The sequence below is a fragment of the Chenopodium album genome, chromosome 6 (assembly GCF_948465745.1).
Source record: "Chenopodium album chromosome 6, dcCheAlbu1.1, whole genome shotgun sequence".
NCBI classification, from domain to species: Eukaryota; Viridiplantae; Streptophyta; class Magnoliopsida; order Caryophyllales; family Amaranthaceae; genus Chenopodium; species Chenopodium album.
In genome coordinates, this window is record NC_137839.1 from 72,027,670 (window position 1) to 72,048,593 (window position 20,924).

Sequence of the window (20,924 nt, forward strand, 5' to 3'; positions counted from 1 at the left end):
ATTAAGAAAGAAACAACAGAAAAAGAAATAAACTAAAAAGACCAAAAAAGGAAATGTCGACGTCGCGTCCGAACAGCTAGCCAATGAGCAGGAGCAACCCAAGACCGAGGAACCTTCCGAAAATGACAAACTTGGAAACCAGTTAGAACCTGCCTAATATCCTGAAGTAACCAGCAGCAGTCAACAGGATCAGATCCGGAACCATCCAGCAAAGTAACCAAAGAAGAACAATCCGTGTAGACTGAAATACAAAGCAGACCACTAGCCAAGGCCGCTCGTAAGCCCCAGAGACACGCTTGCAATTCAGCTTGAAGAGCAGAGGAAGTTCGACAAGCACGAGAACCTCCACCCAAAACCACTGCAGAGTTTAATTCCCGAAGGATCCAACCTGTACCGGCACTGTAATCTTGATTATCCCAGGCACCATCAATAATTAAACAAGCATCCAAGGACGGTTGTGCACATCCTCTAATCCAATCCAAAGAAGAAGGCAGCCGAGGAAAGGAATGCTGCCGAGATAAATACCAAGAGGAAAAGGTAATAGCCTGTTTGCTGCGGTGGTACCAATTCTCAATTAAAGAGGAAAGGGTAGTAGGAGAATACACTGCCTTCCGAAAGACCAAATTGTTGCGAGTTACCCAAACTGCCCAAAGACATGATAAAAAGAAGAGGAGAGCATCATGATTCCCAAAACTAATCAAGGTTGAAACCGATCCCGTGAACCACTGTTCAAACGGAAGATAAACAGGACCGAAAGGATTAAAGCCCCGAGGGAAATCCAAAATAAACGGGCGAGTAAAAGAGCAATCACGAAATAAGTGTGCTGAAGTTTCCGGTGATTGGCGACAGAAAATACACTGAGAAGAAACGGGAATTCCTCTAACTGCAAGAGAATCGAACAAAGGAAGGGCACCGTGAAGCAACTTCCAGACAAAGAGCTTAAACTTCGAGAGAATCGGCAACCCCCAGAAACGTTTCCACCATAATGCAGATGCCGGCGTACTAGGAATAGAAGCTAAAGAATCACGAACCAACATTGCATAAGCCGATTTGGTCGAGAAATGACCATCCCTACTGAATTTCCAGTAAACAAAATCGTCCATTGGACGTTGGGGGCGCTCCAAAGAAAGAATCCGGAGCGCGGAAGAGCTATCAAAGAGCCGATGAATCCTAGAAGGATCCCACGCGTTAGTACGCGGATTAATGATAGAAGAAACATGAGTCGGGAGATCCGACTCAACTAAACCTAGACGGAACCTCACTATCCCCCCAGGGACCCAATTGTCCTCAAGAAGACGAATCTGCGAACCATTGCCCACCTTCCAAGCAAACCCAGAAACCAAAGTAGACATCCCATTCGAGATACTATGACAACCCCAAGAAGCACGAGAAAGCGGACCTGTACCCAGTGAAAAGAGAGAAGGATATTTAGCCGAAAGAACCCTAGAAGCCAACAGCTGAGGATGCTGCCGAAGCCTCCAGCTTTGACGAGCCAATAAAGCCAAATTAAAATGCTTAATGCTGCGAAGGCCTAGACCACCCAAACTCTTCGGAAGATGTAACAAGGAAGCGGAGCGAAAGGCTAACCCCCTAGATGAATGACAGGGTAAAGTCGTATCCCCTAATCAAAAGTAATTCCTAAATCCTCTAACTAATGTAGATAGGGAAGTAGGGTCGAATCCACAAAGAAACAAGTATTTCTATTCCTAATTAACTAATATAATCTAGATTATGAAGTAACCAATATATTATAATCAAAAGGAACTAAACTACGAAGATTAAGAATAAGGAGAAAACAATATATAAAAGGATCTAGATAGGTTCACCAATAAATAATACTCCAGGGTAAAACATAATAATCAATCATCAATGCATAAATTAATCAAATTATAAAGGGCTTTCGCTACGTATTATAATCACACAATTAATTTACCGGTATTAAATCTCATCTTTCGAATCTCGACCTAACCATTTATAAATTAACCTGCCTATTGAAACTAGACCTAAACATCAATTCTCATCTGTCGAATCTCGAATCAATATTGTTAAACTCATGCATAAAAGATCTGCGCAAATCTAGTCACAGAGCATTAAACCAATCAATAAGAAATTAATCTAGCATTGATAATTAACATCAATAAATTACCCCTTCATATTATTTATGGATCCCCATAAACCCTAGAAATAAAACTACTCACACATAATTAAAACTAAACTAATCAAGACAATTAGAGGAGACATAATCAAAGAAATAGAATAAATTACTAAAATTAAACCAAGAGTTATATAGAGAGAAAATAATACTAATGGTTTGTTTGGATAAAGAAAAGGGAAGGAAAAGAAGGGGAGGGAGGAGAAGAGGAGGGGAGGGAAGAAGGATGAGTTTTCCTTCCAAATCTCTCCATTGTTGGAGGGATCAATTTCCTACAATTTAATCCTTCCATTTCTCTCCCCTCTAATTCCCTCCCTTCCTCATTTACTATCCAAATGAAAGATACTCCATCCTTCCATTTCTCTTCCCTTCCTTTCCCTCCATTTCCTTCAATCCAAACACACCGTAAGAGTTTAAGAGGAGAGAGAAAAGAGTTAGAGAGAGAAAGTCTCAGAAAAATTAAGAAATAGTAAAAAGAAGGTACTAAATTCGTTTTACGGAGAAGTATTTATACTCCGTAAGAATCCTAAACTAAAACAAACTTAAACGACGCTAATCGTCTCCTAACAATAACACGCGCCCGATCAGGCGAGCGCCTTCGGGCTCCAGCCTTTGCTTCCCTCGCCCGGCTGGGCGCGCCTCCGGGCGCCAGCCTCTTTGGCCGGGCGCCGACCTTTGCTTCTCCCGCCCGGCGGGGCGCGCCTCCAGGCGCCAGCCTTTTTGGCCGGGCGGCTCTCTTGGGCCACTATTTGGACTACGATTGGGCTCCAATTCTTCGGGCCAATCTTGAATACTCGGTCCAAATGCCCCGGTATCACACATACCAAGCCCTTAATCACCAGTTCGATGGCTCTAACCGGCCCTGGGCTATAAAATCTGGTCGTGCTTCTCCAATGTTCGTGATTACTTCAAAATATCTCGGGAAAATACTCCAAAAGTATAAATCCCTGCAAAAGTCAACCAAATCTACGAAAACACTAGAAAACACCAATTAGTAATAAAAGTGGCTCTAAAGAGCCAAAAACACTACTAATTATGACCAAGGGACGGGGGTAAAATACTATATAAAATAGACACATCAATGAAGCAGAGGACTTCCACCAAAAGCGAGCCAGAAGCCTATCAATACACTTCGTAACAGAAGAAGGAACCCGGAAGACTGACAAAACATGATTGAAGGAGGCAATGAGAACAGAATTGATGATAACCAATTTTGCTGCCGCCGAAAGGCGCAAAGAGGAGAATTCTGACAGTCTCTTAGAAATCCTGTCGACCAGGAAACCAAAGTCAGAAATCTTGCTGCGACCTAAATCTACCGGGGTTCCCAGGTATGAACCGAGATTGGTTGTATGATGAAGACGCAAGCTATTGGCCAAGAAATCCTTATAATCTGAAGGCGTGTTTAGGACTAAACTTAACAAATGACTTCTGCAAATTAATCATCTGACCGGATATGTCACAGAAATCTTTAAGCAACTGCATCAAATTATCACAAGCAGAAGGATTCACCTCAAAGAAGAGAAGAGAATCATCTGCAAAAAACAAGTGGGAATCGGAGGGAGCCCCACGAGAAATGCGAATCCCACGAAAAAGCGAACTTGCTTCAGCCCTCCGCAACATTGCTGACAAAACCTCCATACACAAAACAAACAGATAAGAAGAAAGAGGGTCCCCCTGACGAAGGCCACAACTGGGGCGAAAAGCCGAAGAGGGGTCTCCGTTAATTAAAACTTGATATGAAATAGTGGATACACATTGATGAATCAAATGTAACCAATATGGGGGAAAACCAAACGTCTTCAACACTTGGAAAAGAAAGTCCTAGTTAACTCTATCATAAGCCTTGTTCATATCCAACTTCAAAGCCGCATAAAATTTCTTCTTAGCACGAGAAGAATTCATAAACGAAAGAATCTCGTGTGTAATTAAACTATTGTCCGACATCTGACGGCCAGGAACAAAGGCATTCTGAAAATCAGAGACCAAACTTGGTAACACTTGTTGAAGACGACTCGTAAGAAATTTAGAAATACATTTGTACAGAACATTGCAAAGACCAATAGGCCTGAACTGAGAAACTGATTCCGGCCTTCAACCTTAGGGAGAAGAACTAGAAACGTACGATTCCATTCCTTTAAAAGATAACCATGAGCAAAAAAGAATTGAACCGCACTCACCACTAAAGGACCTACCAAGTCCCAATGATGTTTGAAAAAAGCCGCTGAAAAACCATCCGGACCCGGAGTTTTGTTGTCATTAATACTGAACATGGCTTCTTGAATATCAGCAGGGGAAAACGGATCCAACAAATGGTTTTGTTGACTGGCTGAAAGACAAGGTAACTGAAGATCATCCCACCATGTCGAAGAATGCTGTGAAGGTAAGGGCACCGGTTGATATAATTCTTGATAAAACGAAATGATCGTGGAGCGAATTTGCGATAAATCAGAGATCCATTCTCCATCCTTATCTTTAATATAGTGAACCACATTCCGACGACGGCGAGACTGAACCATCGAAAAGAGAAGCTTAGAGTGAGACTCACCTTGAGCATCCCACTTCACCTTTGCACGCTGACGCCAGTACAAAAAAGAAGCTTGAGCCTCCGCAATTTTCTGACGACAGGAATCAACAAAGAGACATTGATCAACCCGTGAGTGTAGAGAAGCAGAAGCTTGTTCGACCGAAGTGACTAAAGATTTCCAATTTATACCCCAAGCTTTCCTATGGGAAATGCACCAAGTTAAGAGTTGTCTTTTAATTAAATCAAGATTTCGAGACAACGAATACATAGGGGAACCTTCCAAAAAGGTGGTACAAATCGAGGAAATCATCGAGGTAACTTCAGAGGCTGAGAGACACCAATTTTCAACCCGGTAAGGGCGAACATGACAGGTGGACTCCTTGAAGTCGAAAACAATAATTGCCGCATGATCCGAGAATAAAATTGGTTGATGAATAACATAAGGGTCAGGGCGATCATTTAACCAAGATGAAGTGATATAGGCCTTATCAAGGCGTTCAAAAATGGGATCCGAGTCAATTATGTTATTAGTCCAAGTAAAGGGAGGACCAGAAAACGGAACATCTATTAATCCCAGATCCGATCGCCACTGAATATAATCCAGTCGCCCAGGGATTATATCATTACCTCCAACTTTGTCCGAAGTATATTCAACTTGATTAAAGTCTCCTAATAACATCATATTGGGAAAAACATCAACTAAAGAAGCAATAGTATTCCAGACTGAAATCCTATCAACTAAATGAGGAGCATCGTACATAAACATTAAGTATTTATATCATTACCCATCACCAACTTACAAAGGATAATATTAGGGGAAATGTACATAGGCTCCAAAACTACAGGAGCAAACCAAAAGACAAACAAACCGCCACTAAGCCCACTAGCATCAGACCCACAAGAACCCAAAAAGGGGAATGAAACTAATTTATTTGCAACACTATTAACAGGGAGAAGAGTTTCCATGAGAAACACTATGTCCAAACCAAAAGAGCGGACCATTGAAGCTATATAAGGAATTTTAGGGGTGTCCGCTTGACCAAGACCCCTACAATTCCAAGCACCGATCTTCATTGTGACCCTGGTGGCCCGTTAAGGGGAGCCACCGAACCCTCAGCTGAAGCCTCCGAAGAACTCGAAGTTGCGTTACTCTTGCGCTTTTTAAAAGGCAGAAGACAAGGAAGACAGCCGGATGTAGCTTGAGATCGATCACCACCTTCCGGCATAGGAGGAGCTGACGGAATCACAGACGAACAAGGTCGCTTAGCAGGATACCTATTCGCAACCCATCGCCACATCCGTCGACCGCGATCAAAAATCAGAACAGACCTTGGGACCGCCTCTAAACCAGATTGTGTCATTTGGGAGTCATCAGAATCCTCTTGTTGATCACCTACCATTATATCCAAAGAAGGAGGCGAAACTGGTGGAGAGCACTCCATAGGAACCAACCCTTCAATCTCAGAAGCATTCGGAACAGGGGAAATGGGTGAATTAACCTCTTGATTTTTCGAATTAGGAGAAATTGGCGCCGAATCAGATGCGAAATCATCCGGAACAGGTAAGAAAGGAGCCGGAGCTGAAGAGATCGAAGACGACTCTGGGGAAAATGAGAACGCGTTTGACGAAGAATCCGCAATATACCCAGAGAACTCGGTTCGATCCGTAGGGAAAGAACCCGAAAGAGATGGTGAAGTAGGCTCTACAACTGGAGCTGGACTTGACAACGAGCCCTGCCAATTACTTGGGCCTGCCCCAAAAGGATCATAAAATATAGGTCCAGACGGTCCAAGAGGAGGAGGGGAAAATTCTAGTATAATTGGAGAAACATCTGGTACCAACTGTTCTTGAGAAGGGCCTTCATTAATGGGCACGTGAGCTGAAAGACTGGGCCGGTCCAATCGAGGACGTAGCATTGACCCATATTCATCAAAAGCAAAAGGATGGGGCGAGCTTATTTCTGAAGAAATGATACTCGAATTCAAGGCCCAGCCCGAATTTAAATGATCCATATGAGAATGGGCTGGAGATCCATTCGAATCCGGATGAGGATGAGTCGAATTTCCAGCGGCAGAAGCTGCCAAAGTTTGCCTCCTATTTAAGAATCGAGACAAATTAGTGTCCTGTGGCCTCTCATTACCACGTGACGGTGAATTTTGCCATCCACCCATATAATGCCATTGATTATCCCTGCTTCCTGCATGAATTACATGTTCCTCGTTCCTTTGCTGTTGATTAGGAACCTCTAATTGCTCGTTAATGGCACGATTAATGCCTAAATCACGGCGCCATACTTCATTGACAGAACTCCGAAAAGTAGTTGGCGAAAGTGGAGGGAATAAGCCCGGAATAGTGATGCGCCGCCTAGGAGGGTGCGAAGAACCTGAATCTGAACCCGCTGGAGAACGGGGAAACCCGTTGCCGTGACTATCATAGTCCGACGGGTGTGAGTCGGCAGGAAATTCAGAAGGGTCCTCTTCGTTATGAATGCCAAACCAAATCTCAGTGTTCCATACCGAAGGAGATGGAAAAATTCCACGAATAACATTAGAATATAAACTAGTATCGGTAGGACCATATAACACACGAGCGCCGTTTTCGTGAATTCTACGAAAACGAGCCTCCAAATGATAGGAAATTTCGGCTTGGAGTTTTTCACAAGAGCCTTGTCCGTGTCCGACAAAACCACACTTTTTGCAAAAGCGAAAAATACCCTTATATTTAAAACGAACCCACGTGACTCGATTTTCACGTGTAGGAAAATAACAACCAGCAATCAACGACAGAGACAAATTGACTAAAATTTTAACACGAGGACAAGGAATAGGAAACTGACCGATGCCCTCGTCAATCATAGTGACCTCACCAACATGAGAAAGAACCACTGACGCAACAGTCGGAGTAGAGTAGAGAATAGGAAGACCTTGAACACCAACCCACATATCCACTAGATGTAAGTTCATATTATCTGGAACTGAGTGATCTCGAACCCTTTGAAGAACCACTAGACTTCCTTTGAAGTGAACCCAGCCTCTGGAATCTAGTTCATCTGCATCCTCTTGAGAGCCACAACCGAAAACCAAGTCTCGACCATAAGGAAAAACCCGAACAGGTGCACGTAGATGCCAGAACCGTAATACCAGCCGTTGATAAATAGAAATATTGAAGTCACGATCATCCCAAACCCTACCTATAACACAACAATCTCAATCAATGGATTCATCATCATCCATAACAGGGATATTGATAAACTCCTCACCTATTATGTGAGGATAGACAAAGGTATGAGGTTGAATATACTGAGGCATAGTCACCACTTTCAGGGAAAACAAGAAGATAAGGAGAAAACTAAGGTAGAAAGGTGGAAAAGACTAAAAAATAAACAGGAAATTAGATAGATTACTCTCACTATGACCTTTCTCTTTCTACAGAGAGAATTTTTTAAGATTTTTTAACTACATTGATATGGTTTTAGTTACTACTATAAAGTTTGGATCTTTGTGAAATTGTGTTAGCAATGTGCTTTGGTCATCTTCAAACATTTTTTTACACCTTTGCATATGTATGGTTGTAGGGAATAATTTCAAGCTTTAATCCCACTAGCTTGAACCCCACTGTGATCATACACTAAAGTACGGTGGCGTCCAAAAGGGAAGAAGATAGAGCAAAAGAGTCGCCAACAAGTTTTTTAAGGAACTTGTAAACCGTTCATAGGATGAAGGTTACACCCCTTAACGATCCAAGAGATCGTCAACTCCATAAGGTCTAGAACCAAATAAGGGTTTGGGGATGAAGGTACAAATCCAACCTAAAAGAGATTGAACCTGCCCTAATAATAGGCCTCTACTTTATTCTGATCGTATTCACGTGCGCTTTTTAATTAACATGCAATCAATAGGATTAACCCTAAACCTGTTTATCTATGTTGGTTGAATATTAATGCACAAATAAACTATTATTGGCGATCACTTTAAATTATAATCAGATTAACCCTAACAAGATTATTAAATATCTTATTAAGCGTGATTACAAGTACAAATTCCCTTTAAACATGCAATAAAGGCGTGATCAAGCAATAAATAATAAATATCAAGCAACATTATAATAAAATAATAAATATAATCATGATCATAAAATTATAGTCATCATAATAACAATCATATTAACCATAATAATAATCATGTTAATCATAATAACAATAATTATAAAATTATAATCACAATCAAAACAATAATCATAAATCATGTTAAAGCATAATAAAAAATATCAAGATCCTAGGCATGATACTAACAAGATTAATAACAAACCCTAACATGTCACTAAGCAATAAAAATCAAATCTTTAACCTTAACATGATACTAACAATCATAAATATTAGGAAGAACATAGGAAGCATCGTAACAATCATATTTAATATTAAAATTACCCTAGACATGATACTAGGAATATCATAATTACAATATAAACATGATTTCACATCATAATATCAATTAAAAACCATTAAAGTACTTACTTTGATGCCTCGTACCTCTTTCTAATAACAAAATACACACGTTAGTAACTTCAAGGAAAATAATAAAACAAAAAATTAAATTAAATAATTGAAATAGAGATTTGGGACCTAACCCTCAGAAATTAAACGTTTCACGTCTAGGGCGAAGGCAACTTCGAATATGGCTAGGTGTTTCTAGATCTTGTGAATGCGGAATTTTGTATATGAAAAGCAAAGTAAGAATTAAGAGAGAATTGATTGAATGAATGATTGATTGTAGTCGAATGCTAATTAAAACTAATTGTTGATGATAATTCGTGAGAATTGGTGAATGAAAACGGAGTTTTTAATACGTTATTTATAGAGAAAATCAGCCAAAAAGATAAAATAAACAAAACAGAGTCTAACGCACAAAAAACAGAGCTGGCTAGAACCCTGGCTAACTGGCGCCAGGCACCAACACTAACGCTAGGCGCCAATGGCTAGCGCCAGGCGCCAGGCCTGGTTCCAGGCGCCAAAGACTAGGGTCAGGCTCCAAGCCTGGTTTTAACGCGTTTTCGAAAATCAGATAAGTTTGCCGTACTGGAGGATAAAATCATATAATTTCCTCGAAAATGCTATTTGATTTTAATTAAAACTCTGAAAAGTCAACAAAAGTCAATTTATCAATGCTAATTGAATTAGGAATGAAAAGAACCTTCTAGAAGAATCTAGAAGACTAAAACCATTTACCAAACTGGGCCCGGTTTGAGCTTTATGTACGGCCCAATGATCTAGGGGAGGGCCTAATATGATTTATCATTCCTAATGCAATTAGGAATGGTTTTAGTCTTCTAGGATCTTCTAGAAGGTTCTTTTCATTCCTAATTCAATTAGCATTGATAAATTGACTTTTGTTGACTTTTCAGAGTTTTAATCAAAATCAAATAGCATTTTTGAGGAAATTATATTATTTTATCCTCCAGTACGGTAAACTTATCGGATTTTCGAAAACGCGTTGGAATCAGGCTTGGCGCCTAACCCCAGGCCTTGGCGCCTGGAACCAGGCCTGGCGCTAGTGGTGGTGCCTGGCGCCAGCTAGCCAGGGTTGGCGCCAGCCCTGTTTTCTGAGCGTCAGACTCTGTTGTGTTAATTTATCTTTTTTGGCTGATTTTCTCTATAAATATCGTATTAAAAACTCCGTTTTCATTCACCAATTCTCCTCATTCGCAAGTTTTCATCAACAATCATTAATTCTTTAGCATTCTCTAAATCATTCATCTCTCTTAAAACATTCAATTCTTTCTAAACCTTTGCTCAAATACAAAATTCCGCATTCACAAGATCTAGAAACACCTAGCCATATTCGAAGTTGCCTTCGCCCTAGACGTGAAAGGTTTTAATTTCTGAGGGATTGGTCCCAAATCTCTCTTTCAATTATTTAATTTAATTGTTTTGTTTATTATTTTCCTTGAAGTTACTAACGTGTGTATTTTGTTATTAGAAAGAGGTACGAGGAATCAAAGTAAGTGCTTTAATGGTTTTAATTGATTTATGATGTAGAAATCATGTTTACATTGTTATTATGATATTCCTAGTATCATGTCTAGGGTAATTTTAATATTAAATATGATTCCTGCGATGCTTCCTATGTTCTTCCTAATATTTATGATTGTTAGTATCATGTTAGGGTTAAAGATTTTATTTTTATTGCTTAGTGACATGCTAGGATTTGTTATTAATCTTGTTAGTATCATGCCTAGGATCTTGCTATTATTATGCTTTAATATTAATATGAACATGATCATGAATATTATTATTGTGATATTTATTATTGTTGCTTGATTATATTTATTTTTATTGCTTGATCACACCTTTTATGCATGTTTAAAGGGAATTTGTACTTGTAATCACGCTTAATAAGATATTTAATAATCTTTTTAGGGTTAATATGATTATAATTCAAGTGATCGCCAATAATAGATTTATTTGTGCATTATATTCAACCAACATAGATAAACAGGTTTAGGGTTAATCCTATTGATTGCATGTTAATTAAAAAGCGCACATGAATACGATCAGAATAAAGTAGAGGTCTATTATTAGGGCAGGTTCAATCTCTTTTAGGTTGGATTTGTACCTTCATCCCCGAACCCTTATTTGGTTCTAGACCTTATGGAGTTGACGATCTCTTGGATCGTTAAGGGGTGTAACCTTCACCTCGTGAATGGTTTACAAGTTCCTAAAAAACTTGTTGGCGACTCTTTTGCTCTATCTTCTTCCCTTTTGGACGCCACCGTACTTTAGTGTATGATCACAGTGGGGTTCAAGCTAGTGGGATTTTAAAGGCTTGAAATTATTCCCTACAGTTTTTTGGCGACTCCACTGGGGAGGATTTCTATTTTAATTCCTGAATTTAATTCGGCAATGATTTAGAATGAGTGGATGAGACTCGAAAAGTTCTAAGTATTTCATGTGCGTAATTTTGATTAACATTATTTTCATATGCATAAAAAAGATCTTATTTGGAAAGACCATCCGTAATGAGTTAAAAACATAGGATTTTACACGTAGGAAATTTGAGGAATATCTTTCACAACTAGGACTGAAATAACACCGCGCAAAACTGGAAAATTTTATCGAGCACAGAAAGCTGTTGTGGCATGTGGGAAGTAGCGTCAGGGGCCAGAGCTTGGCGCCAGACTTTTAGCCGTAGCGCCAGACGCCAGTATTAGCGCCAGGCGCTACAGTTAAAAGCTGGCACCAGTCTCTGTTTGCTGGCGCCAATTTCCCCCAATACCGAGCCAGAAATATGCGTTCTAATTTCGACCAGTTTTTCGTATTGTTTGCTCGATCCTACTTCCTGATTGAATTTTTTCTCACTTTTCTGAAACCCATATGTGTTCTACATATGGACATAACCCTCTGGGAATTCATGCTCCATCTACCCGATTGAACGCTCCGTGCAACAAAGGGTACATCCGAGATGTTGAATTCACCAAACCATAGATGCGAGTTTGTTCTAAAACTCGCGGTGTCCCATCCACTCGCGCCAACCCTTCACGGTTAGGCTTCCGCGCGATGCATCCGAACAATTAACCATGGACCCTCTATTGACTAACCCATATCCCGAACTTTAGAGAATTAGAGCCATGGTTAGGTTGCAAACTCATTGCATCATATTGTGCCTACTTGACTAATTGTACATTATTTGTTGTGCATATATATTCTATGTTTCTCTTAACCGTTTGTTGACTTGTGTTGAGACTAAAAAATTAATGACTTAAAGAACTTTTCCTATCTATTTAAATAATTAATTAATTTGAGTCATTAAAGTCTAATATTTTAATCGGAATTTACCTAGTACGACTTTAGGCATACCCCGATTGACTAATAATACCGAAAACAGTCCCAGACCGAAGCTCCAATATTGGCGCCAAGGTCTGAGCTGTAGCGCCACACTATGAAGTGTAGCGCCTGACGACAGCAATGTTGTCTGGCGCCAAGCTCCACATTGTGACGCCAGTCCTGTCGCTTGGCCGACAGTTCGGATTATTGGTCGAGTCATCACCTAGTGTCTAATTAACCAGTTTTCTAATTAATTCGGTTAATTTTCGCTGTCGATAACACCTTTTCGAGTCATTAATCGAGTCTTAGTCAAATAGTCTAGCCACATGGTCATGACACGAGTCTTAACATGTCACCTACACTCACTAGTCTTAGCACACACTTTGAGTGCACATCACCATGGCCATGTCTTAGGTTCATGCATGAGTCGATCTTTTCCGTCGTTTAAGTTGGGGGTACATTTTATTCCTAATTCTTCATATCCCTCCATTATTCTTCTTCACATTCTATTCCCATCTTTCTTCACTTCCATCCATTGCATGTTGAATAGAGTTTGAGTCAAATAATTAACAATAGGTATCCCCAAATTCCTTTTCCACACTACTTGGTCAAGGAGAGAAGGGCGATTAATCAAGGACAACCTCTTTATTCAAGTCTCGCTTTTTGATAAACCGATTCGTCAAAAGAGGAAGGCTAAGAAGATAATGGAAACCCAAGAAGAAGTCAATGATCTTAAGAACCAGCTGGCTACTGTGACTGAAACACTGAATCTTCTCGCACTCAAGGTTGATGATCCCGTGAAGCAACAACAAATGAACCTCATGCAAGAAAGTTTGAGGAAGCTATCTAATGACTATAAATTTCAGGGCATGAGTTCACAAGGGGTCTCGTTGGACAAGGAACTTCTTCCACATAAGTTCAATGCCATTGACATCCCTAAATTCAAGGCAACAGATAATCCTTACTTTCATCTAAGAGCTTTCGAAACTATAATAAACATTAAGGGCATCGATAAGAAGGTCTTCCCTTCTCTGTTTTCACTATCTCTTGAAACCGTTTGCCAACAATGGTACTTCTCCCTTGACAAGGAGAAAACCTCTACCTGGGAATTGATAGTAAACGCTTTCGTTGATAGATACAAGTGCAATATCCAAGTTGAAACCGACCATAGACAACTTGAGATGTTAAGACAAAAAGAGAATGAAGGTTTTACTTCTTTCTTTAATAAATGGAGGGAAACTTCCGCCAAGATGATTGAGGTCCCCATCGAAAAGGAGTCCGTTAGGATGTTTATCAAGAATCTCCAAGAGAAGTACTCGAAGTATTTAAAATATCAACACAACTTGAATACTTTCAAGGCCGTTTATGACATCGGAATTGAAATCGAAGACGACCTCGCAAAGCAAAAAGCTACTAACAATAGTAACCACGGTGGCTGGAAAGGAAAGAAGAGCGACAATCCTTCTTCTTCCGAAAACGCCCACTCTAGCAATAATGTTAGTACCTTTGACCATAATGGTGTCTTAGCCATGGACAATCAAGGATCTAAAAGGAAACCCAGGCAAGAGTTCACACCCATTGGAATGACCTACGATGCTGCTTTCGATTGTCTCTACGATCGAGGATTAATCAAACCTATTGGCCCTACCGAGGATCCAACACCAGAAAATCGATCTTCGAGATGGAATCCAAATTCCTATTGCAAGTATCATCGAGGAAACGGTCATACTACTGATGAATGCTACAGGTTTCAAAATCTCATTCAAGATCTCATAGAAGAAAACAAGGTCCCATTGCCTCTAGTCAGCGAGAAGACTGGATGATGTCGGAGCAAACAACACAAGACAGAGGCGAGCTTCAGCGACAAGACTTCATGACCTCTTTTTCTATTTTCATTTTTTCCTTTCCCCTATAAGTCTAGCATAAGCACCTTTTTCTTTTCCTTTAGATTAATTTTATAGTTTTTTCCTTTTCCCTTTTTTTTAATAAAATGAGCATTTATTTCTTTATATATGATCATCACATTGCATTGCATTAAAAAAAAAAAATCCATGTCGAGTTAAACACAAGGTATACCAATGATTTGAGGCACCCCTTGTAGCCACATCATATCTCCTTTCACCTTTCAAATATACAATCCTTTCTTCATAAGCCACTTTGAGCTTTGTCTAACGATAGACCTTTCATTTTATCAACCTACATCTACCTAACCTTGGGATGGGATGGTGTGTAACTTATGCAATTCTAAAAAGCTTGAGTGATTTCAAAAGATCAAAATAAATAGCAAAAAATAAGCAATAATAAAAAACGAAAATAAGTGTACAAAAGGGTAAGTGTTCCAATGTCTTTGATATGAAAGTATCTTCGATAAGAACACGTCTCAGATTGCGTCTCTTATCGAGTGCTCGGTACCGTGCCTGAGAAACATGAATGCCAAGTGAGTGATAGACCGCATGATCGAGATTGCTCACACTTATAAAAATAAAATAGATGCTAGAGCAAAAGATAAAAGAGAGCTAAAAAAGAGTAGAAACTCAAGCATAAATACAAAGATTCAAAAGCGAAGTTGCACACCTTGGGGGCTTATCTAGGGTCTTGAGCCTTTATCCCCTTCTTCTTTAAACCTTTAGCCTAACCACGTTACAACCCTTGAAAAGACCTTTTGAGGTATACACACACTTGTGCGAGGTTTGTCTAGAGCTACGTTCGACCTGATTCCTAACGGATACGTAGGCAACCTCACATCGAGGTGCGGCCGTAATAAACATGCATTCATATTCACATTCATACACTTACACCATGATCATATCAAGGGATCTCCAATGCTCATCCCTATTCACTTAGAGCTAGACTTGGAGGCTTGATCCCTACATCGTTAGCTTACCTAGCCTAAGAGTCACCACCATTTGACTCTTTTCAATATATTTTTCCCCCGCACTTAGCTCTTGCGGCCTAACTTTAGTGTCACTTTCACACACTGCACAGATACATGACCAAATATACTTCCCTTAGGAACCCTTTGTCATGAAATCTTAATACAACGCTGAAGCATGCCTTGTCACATCAACATCACTCATCATTGCATCACGAAGCATGAAGTACTTAACCTCCGTGCCTAAGTTACCCAAATGCTTTCATCATTGAGTCAACAGTTGAGATAGCCTAGGATGGATTAATCCTTGCACCTTGAGAGATAATATTAAACAACATTTGACTAAGCTCATTCAACATGCATCTTCAAAAACTTCGATTTTTTTTCGCGTCTTTCTTTTGCGGGAGAAAGTCGGTACCCTCCACAAAAATGACGGAAAATTTTTTCTTTTTTGCATTTTTGAGTTGCACGATCACATTACTATGCACACACGGGTCACGAGTCACATGTGTCATTTTACTTTGAGTCGAGTTAACCTCGAGTCAGTCAATCACAGAGAGTCAAGTTTATACCTTGAGTCGTGTCAAGTCAATGAGTCAAGCAATGCTAAGCCTTAGGTCAACCCTAAGATAATTGATAGTAAAGTTTATACCTTGATAGTAAAAAATAAATACAGGTGCAGCAGAATAGGGAAGACCCTACTCCAATTCCTAGCGCCAGAGATATCTCAGCAACGACAGAGCTCGAAGCCTCTCAGAAAGGTGATTTCAATCTCATACAGCAATTTCGGGTTCCTTGGTACGCCAGTTAGCCCCTATAAGCAATTTGACATGATTAGTAGTCGGCTCGATTACAATCGTAGTAAGTGATTGACCTGACAAAAAAATCGTCTCACTTAGCTTAAGCGCCTAAAACAGTGGCTCATTACAATCGGTTCAAAAGCAAGCACTTAAACGACAATATTTCCAAATATGGATTGTCGCGCATTCTTATTAAACGACAAAGTTTTCCAAAAATTGGATTGTCATCCCCAACTGACAATATTTCCAAAAATGGATTTTCGTGCATCTTCTTCAACAACAATTTTTCCAAGATCGGATTGTCATCTCTGGCAAGGTTTCCAAGCATGGATTGTCGTGCTCCTTCTTTGTTTGGCAAGTTCGGATTGTCATACATTCATAGATCGCTGGCAAGTTTTCCGAGATTGGATTGTCATACACCCAGTTCCCTATGACAAAATTTCCCAAAGGATTGTCGTAGGTCTCTACTCATCATAAATTTCGGCAAAGGTTCCTCAACGTGGATTGTCATTCATTTCAGCAAGTGGCAAATTTTTCCTGAAGTGGGTTGTCGGTCGACTCTTTTTTGCAAATGTTCCAAGACACAGATTGTCAATTGTGGCAATATTTTCCTAAAAGGATTGTCGCATAGCGTTGGCAAATTTCCAAGGTGGATTGCTTTCAAGAGTTATATTCCAAGATGTGGATTGTCGATCGTAGCAAAATTCTTATGAAAGATTGTTACGAAGCATTGGCAACTTTTCTAAAGATTGGATTTTGACAAATTTTCTGAGATACGGATTGTCGCTTCATCGTGGCAACATTTCCAAGGATGGATTGTTACGAAGCATTGACAACTTTCCCTAAATTGGATTGTCATACATCATACAAGAGTTGTGTTGCCAACTATTCCCAAAGAAAAGAGGATTGTCATCACAGCAAAAGCACCGACATACTGGTTCACAAGCAGCAAAGCGCCGATGTACTGGCATAGCAAATATTAAAAAGCAGTGATCTTTTCGAAGACTATCACAGCGGGAAAAAGAAGCTCTTTGTTCAGAATGTCAAAGCAGCAAGGTGGCATTCCCTAGATTGTGGAGAGTTGCCACAAACAACTGAAGGTAATTTCGGGCGAAGTTGTCTTCGATCATATTCCCTTAGGCATGGAAGATGGTCATAATGCGGATGAGGATTATTTCAAGAGAAATAATCTTCGATGGTGTTCCCTAGGATGTGGAATATTATCATAGCGGAGGAGGATCGTTTTAGGCAAAGCAATCTTCCAAATTGGAAGCAGTTACATGCGTAGCGGTTTTCAAGCGGGATGACATTCTCTAGCTTGCAGGAGGTCATCAAAACAATCGGTTACTTTCAGAGACGTGTGCTCGACGGTGCAAGATACGCGTTTCTTGACTCTTTTATCTGTTTAACTAACGCTAGTTTTGCAGGTATCGGCGTTGTAAGATTGATTTAGGATCGCAGAACGTTCTGAATCATTCTCCGTCCTTATCGCTACTTTGACTTTTGTTTTCGAAACTTGCGTTTCTCCAAACTCAGTCAAAGTGGGGGCTTCTGTAGACACCCATTTGTGTCTCCCCAAAACCAAACCCAATGATGAGTACCTTTCACATCGAACCATAATCGAATGAAGCGAAAGTGTGGAAAGGTCTAGTGTTGCGGATAGTTTTATTTCTTTTCTCTTCTCTCTGTTTTTGAAAACTTATTTTGAGAAAACAGCCAATCTAGTTTGGTTGGTCCATTATATGGGTCCAATAGTAGTGTAGTTGGATGGGGCTTGCAAAGACCTTTCCAACGATATATTATAAGTCCAATTCCGATGAATATTTAGGAAGTTATGGCCAATTTACCAAACTGGGCCCGGTTTGAGCTTTATGTACGGCCCAATGATCTAGGGGAGGGCCTAATATGATTTATCATTCCTAATGCAATTAGGAATGGTTTTAGTCTTCTAGGATCTTCTAGAAGGTTCTTTTCATTCCTAATTCAATTAGCATTGATAAATTGACTTTTGTTGACTTTCCAGAGTTTTAATCAAAATCAAATAGCATTTTTGAGGAAATTATATTATTTTATCCTCCAGTACGGTAAACTTATCGGATTTTCGAAAACGCGTTGGAATCAGGCTTGGCGCCTAACCCCAGGCCTTGGCGCCTGGAACCAGGCCTGGTGCTAGCCATTGGCGCCTGACGCTAGTGGTGGTGCCTGGCGCCAGCTAGCCAGGGTTGGCGCCAGCCCTGTTTTCTGAGCGTCAGACTCTGTTGTGTTAATTTATCTTTTTTGGCTGATTTTCTCTATAAATATCGTATTAAAAACTCCGTTTTCATTCACCAATTCTCCTCATTCGCAAGTTTTCATCAACAATCATTAATTCTTTAGCATTCTCTAAATCATTCATCTCTCTTAAAACATTCAATTCTTTCTAAACCTTTGCTCAAATACAAAATTCCGCATTCACAAGATCTAGAAACACCTAGCCATATTCGAAGTTGCCTTCGCCCTAGACGTGAAAGGTTTTAATTTCTGAGGGATTGGTCCCAAATCTCTCTTTCAATTATTTAATTTAATTGTTTTGTTTATTATTTTCCTTGAAGTTACTAACGTGTGTATTTTGTTATTAGAAAGAGGTACGAGGCATCAAAGTAAGTGCTTTAATGGTTTTAATTGATTTATGATGTAGAAATCATGTTTACATTGTTATTATGATATTCCTAGTATCATGTCTAGGGTAATTTTAATATTAAATATGATTCCTGCGATGCTTCCTATGTTCTTCCTAATATTTATGATTGTTAGTATCATGTTAGGGTTAAAGATTTGATTTTTATTGCTTAGTGACATGCTAGGATTTGTTATTAATCTTGTTAGTATCATGCCTAGGATCTTGCTATTATTATGCTTTAATATTAATATGAACATGATCATGAATATTATTATTGTGATATTTATTATTTTTGCTTGATTATATTTATTTTTATTGCTTGATCACACCTTTTATGCATGTTTAAAGGGAATTTGTACTTGTAATCACGCTTAATAAGATATTTAATAATCTTTTTAGGGTTAATATGATTATAATTCAAGTGATCGCCAATAATAGATTTATTTGTGCATTATATTCAACCAACATAGATAAACAGGTTTAGGGTTAATCCTATTGATTGCATGTTAATTAAAAAGCGCACATGAATACGATCAGAATAAAGTAGAGGCTTATTATTAGGGCAGGTTCAATCTCTTTTAGGTTTGATTTGTACCTTCATCCCCGAACCCTTATTTGGTTCTAGACCTTATGGAGTTGACGATCTCTTGGATCGTTAAGGGGTGTAACCTTCACCTCGTGAATGGTTTACAAGTTCCTAAAAAACTTGTTGGCGACACTTTTGCTCTATCTTCTTCCCTTTTGGACGCCACCGTACTTTAGTGTATGTTCACAGTGGGGTTCAAGCTAGTGGGATTTTAAAGGCTTGAAATTATTCCCTACAGGGACATTCTCCCCTGACAAAGGTAGTAGGGCGTTTGCTTTACTATCTTCCTGCGGTCCGTGATCTTCATCAGATCGGGACTTATGACTGGGCCAGCTTGGCCTACGCTGACTTCGTTCGTGCACTTAGGGACTCGTGTCGGCACCGGTCCTTTGGGACGAATGTTGCTTTGTCTGCCTTTTGGAAAGTCGTAGAGGTAAACATTATTCCCTATAAAGTTTAGCTCTACATTTTAGTTAGCATTTACTTACAATTTTAACTTCTTGTAGATCTGGTTCTACGAGCACTTCCCCTCTGCTGCGCCGACGAGACCATCACCGCGCGGATTTCCAGTGAGCGCCTCTTGGGGCGGTCTCCATGTGGATATGTCTACTACACATGTCCGGAACTGGATCATTGCGGTACGACTTTTATTATTTATTTGCTTTTCCGCGATGCTTTAGGTATACTCTCGCCTGATTGATGTTCGTTGTAGGGTCCTGAGGTGGTGTACCGGCCGTTGGGTGGTTGGACAGTCCCTGGGTTAGCCGCACAATATTCTGCTGAGCGTCGCTATTTCCTGGGGACTTATGGAGCGATCGCGTACTTAGGAGAGAGGGTTGTTAGACAACATTCCTCTGATGTCTTCGTCGTTCCTGCTGCTCCACCACGTCACATGTTCGACGAGGCGCGATTGTTGAGCATGTCTGAGGGAGCTGGCACCCCTTGGCGGTCCTATGTGATTCCTGGGCAGTGCTATGCTGAGGAGCTACTGCCGTTGTTAGCTCCAGCCCCCGTACTGGCTGAGGATGTGAGGGTAAGATTTTTCAGCTTTTACTTTCCATTAGGTAGCCCCCAAGTAATGTTTTACTGACTTTTTGCTTTATCAGGACGGTGCTACTGAGTTCGTGCCACCCCGTATGTCTATCCACTACCAGGGGACATACGGGCCGATCGAGGAGATGATTCCTCCGGCTCCCGAGGGCGAGCGCTTCGTAGAGCGGTCGATTCCTCGCCACCAGACTCGAGTAAGCTTTATTTGCAATTTTTCGTCCATATATTATGCATATTTACTGACTTATTTCTTTGACAGTTTTCGCGCGAGGTGGTTTCGGCGATGGCACGATGTATAGATGCCTTCCGGAGCCAGCTCGTTCGGATGAGGAATGCAGCCACCTGCCGTCGGGACGACGTTATCCGAGAGGTAGTCTTTCTTTATATACTTTTTGCATTACCGCTTCGATTTTGCCTTATTTCTGATTTCATTCTTTTTACAAGGCCAGCCTATTGCTTCTC

The 20,924-nt window shown here is 40.2% G+C and overlaps 1 protein-coding gene across 1 annotated transcript; it reads right to left on the reverse strand.

Moving 5' to 3' along the window:
- Positions 1–32: 32 nt before the first annotated feature.
- Positions 33–3,790, reverse strand: LOC145637200 (uncharacterized). Its single transcript, XM_081688677.1, has 3 exons — positions 3,601–3,790; positions 3,230–3,542; positions 33–1,590 (listed from the first exon to the last, which is right to left on the reverse strand). The coding sequence occupies exons 1-3, from the start codon at positions 3,788–3,790 to the stop codon at positions 33–35; spliced, it is 2,061 nt and encodes a 686-aa protein (XP_081544803.1).
- Between the last annotated feature and the right edge of the window lie 17,134 nt (positions 3,791–20,924).

Bases quoted from the DNA above. Each gene is read 5' to 3' on its own strand.
- LOC145637200 (XM_081688677.1), bottom strand. From the start codon at position 3,790: ATGGAGGTTTTGTCAGCAATGTTGCGGAGGGCTGAAGCAAGTTCGCTT. The intron at 3,543-3,600 runs GTCAGATGATTA...ACACGCCTTCAG, and splicing joins AGATTTCTGTGACATATCCG to ATTATAAGGATTTCTTGGCC. The intron at 1,591-3,229 runs GTGTCTATTTTA...TCATTCATCTAG, and splicing joins AAGTCCTCTGCTTCATTGAT to GGGGTTAGCCTTTCGCTCCG.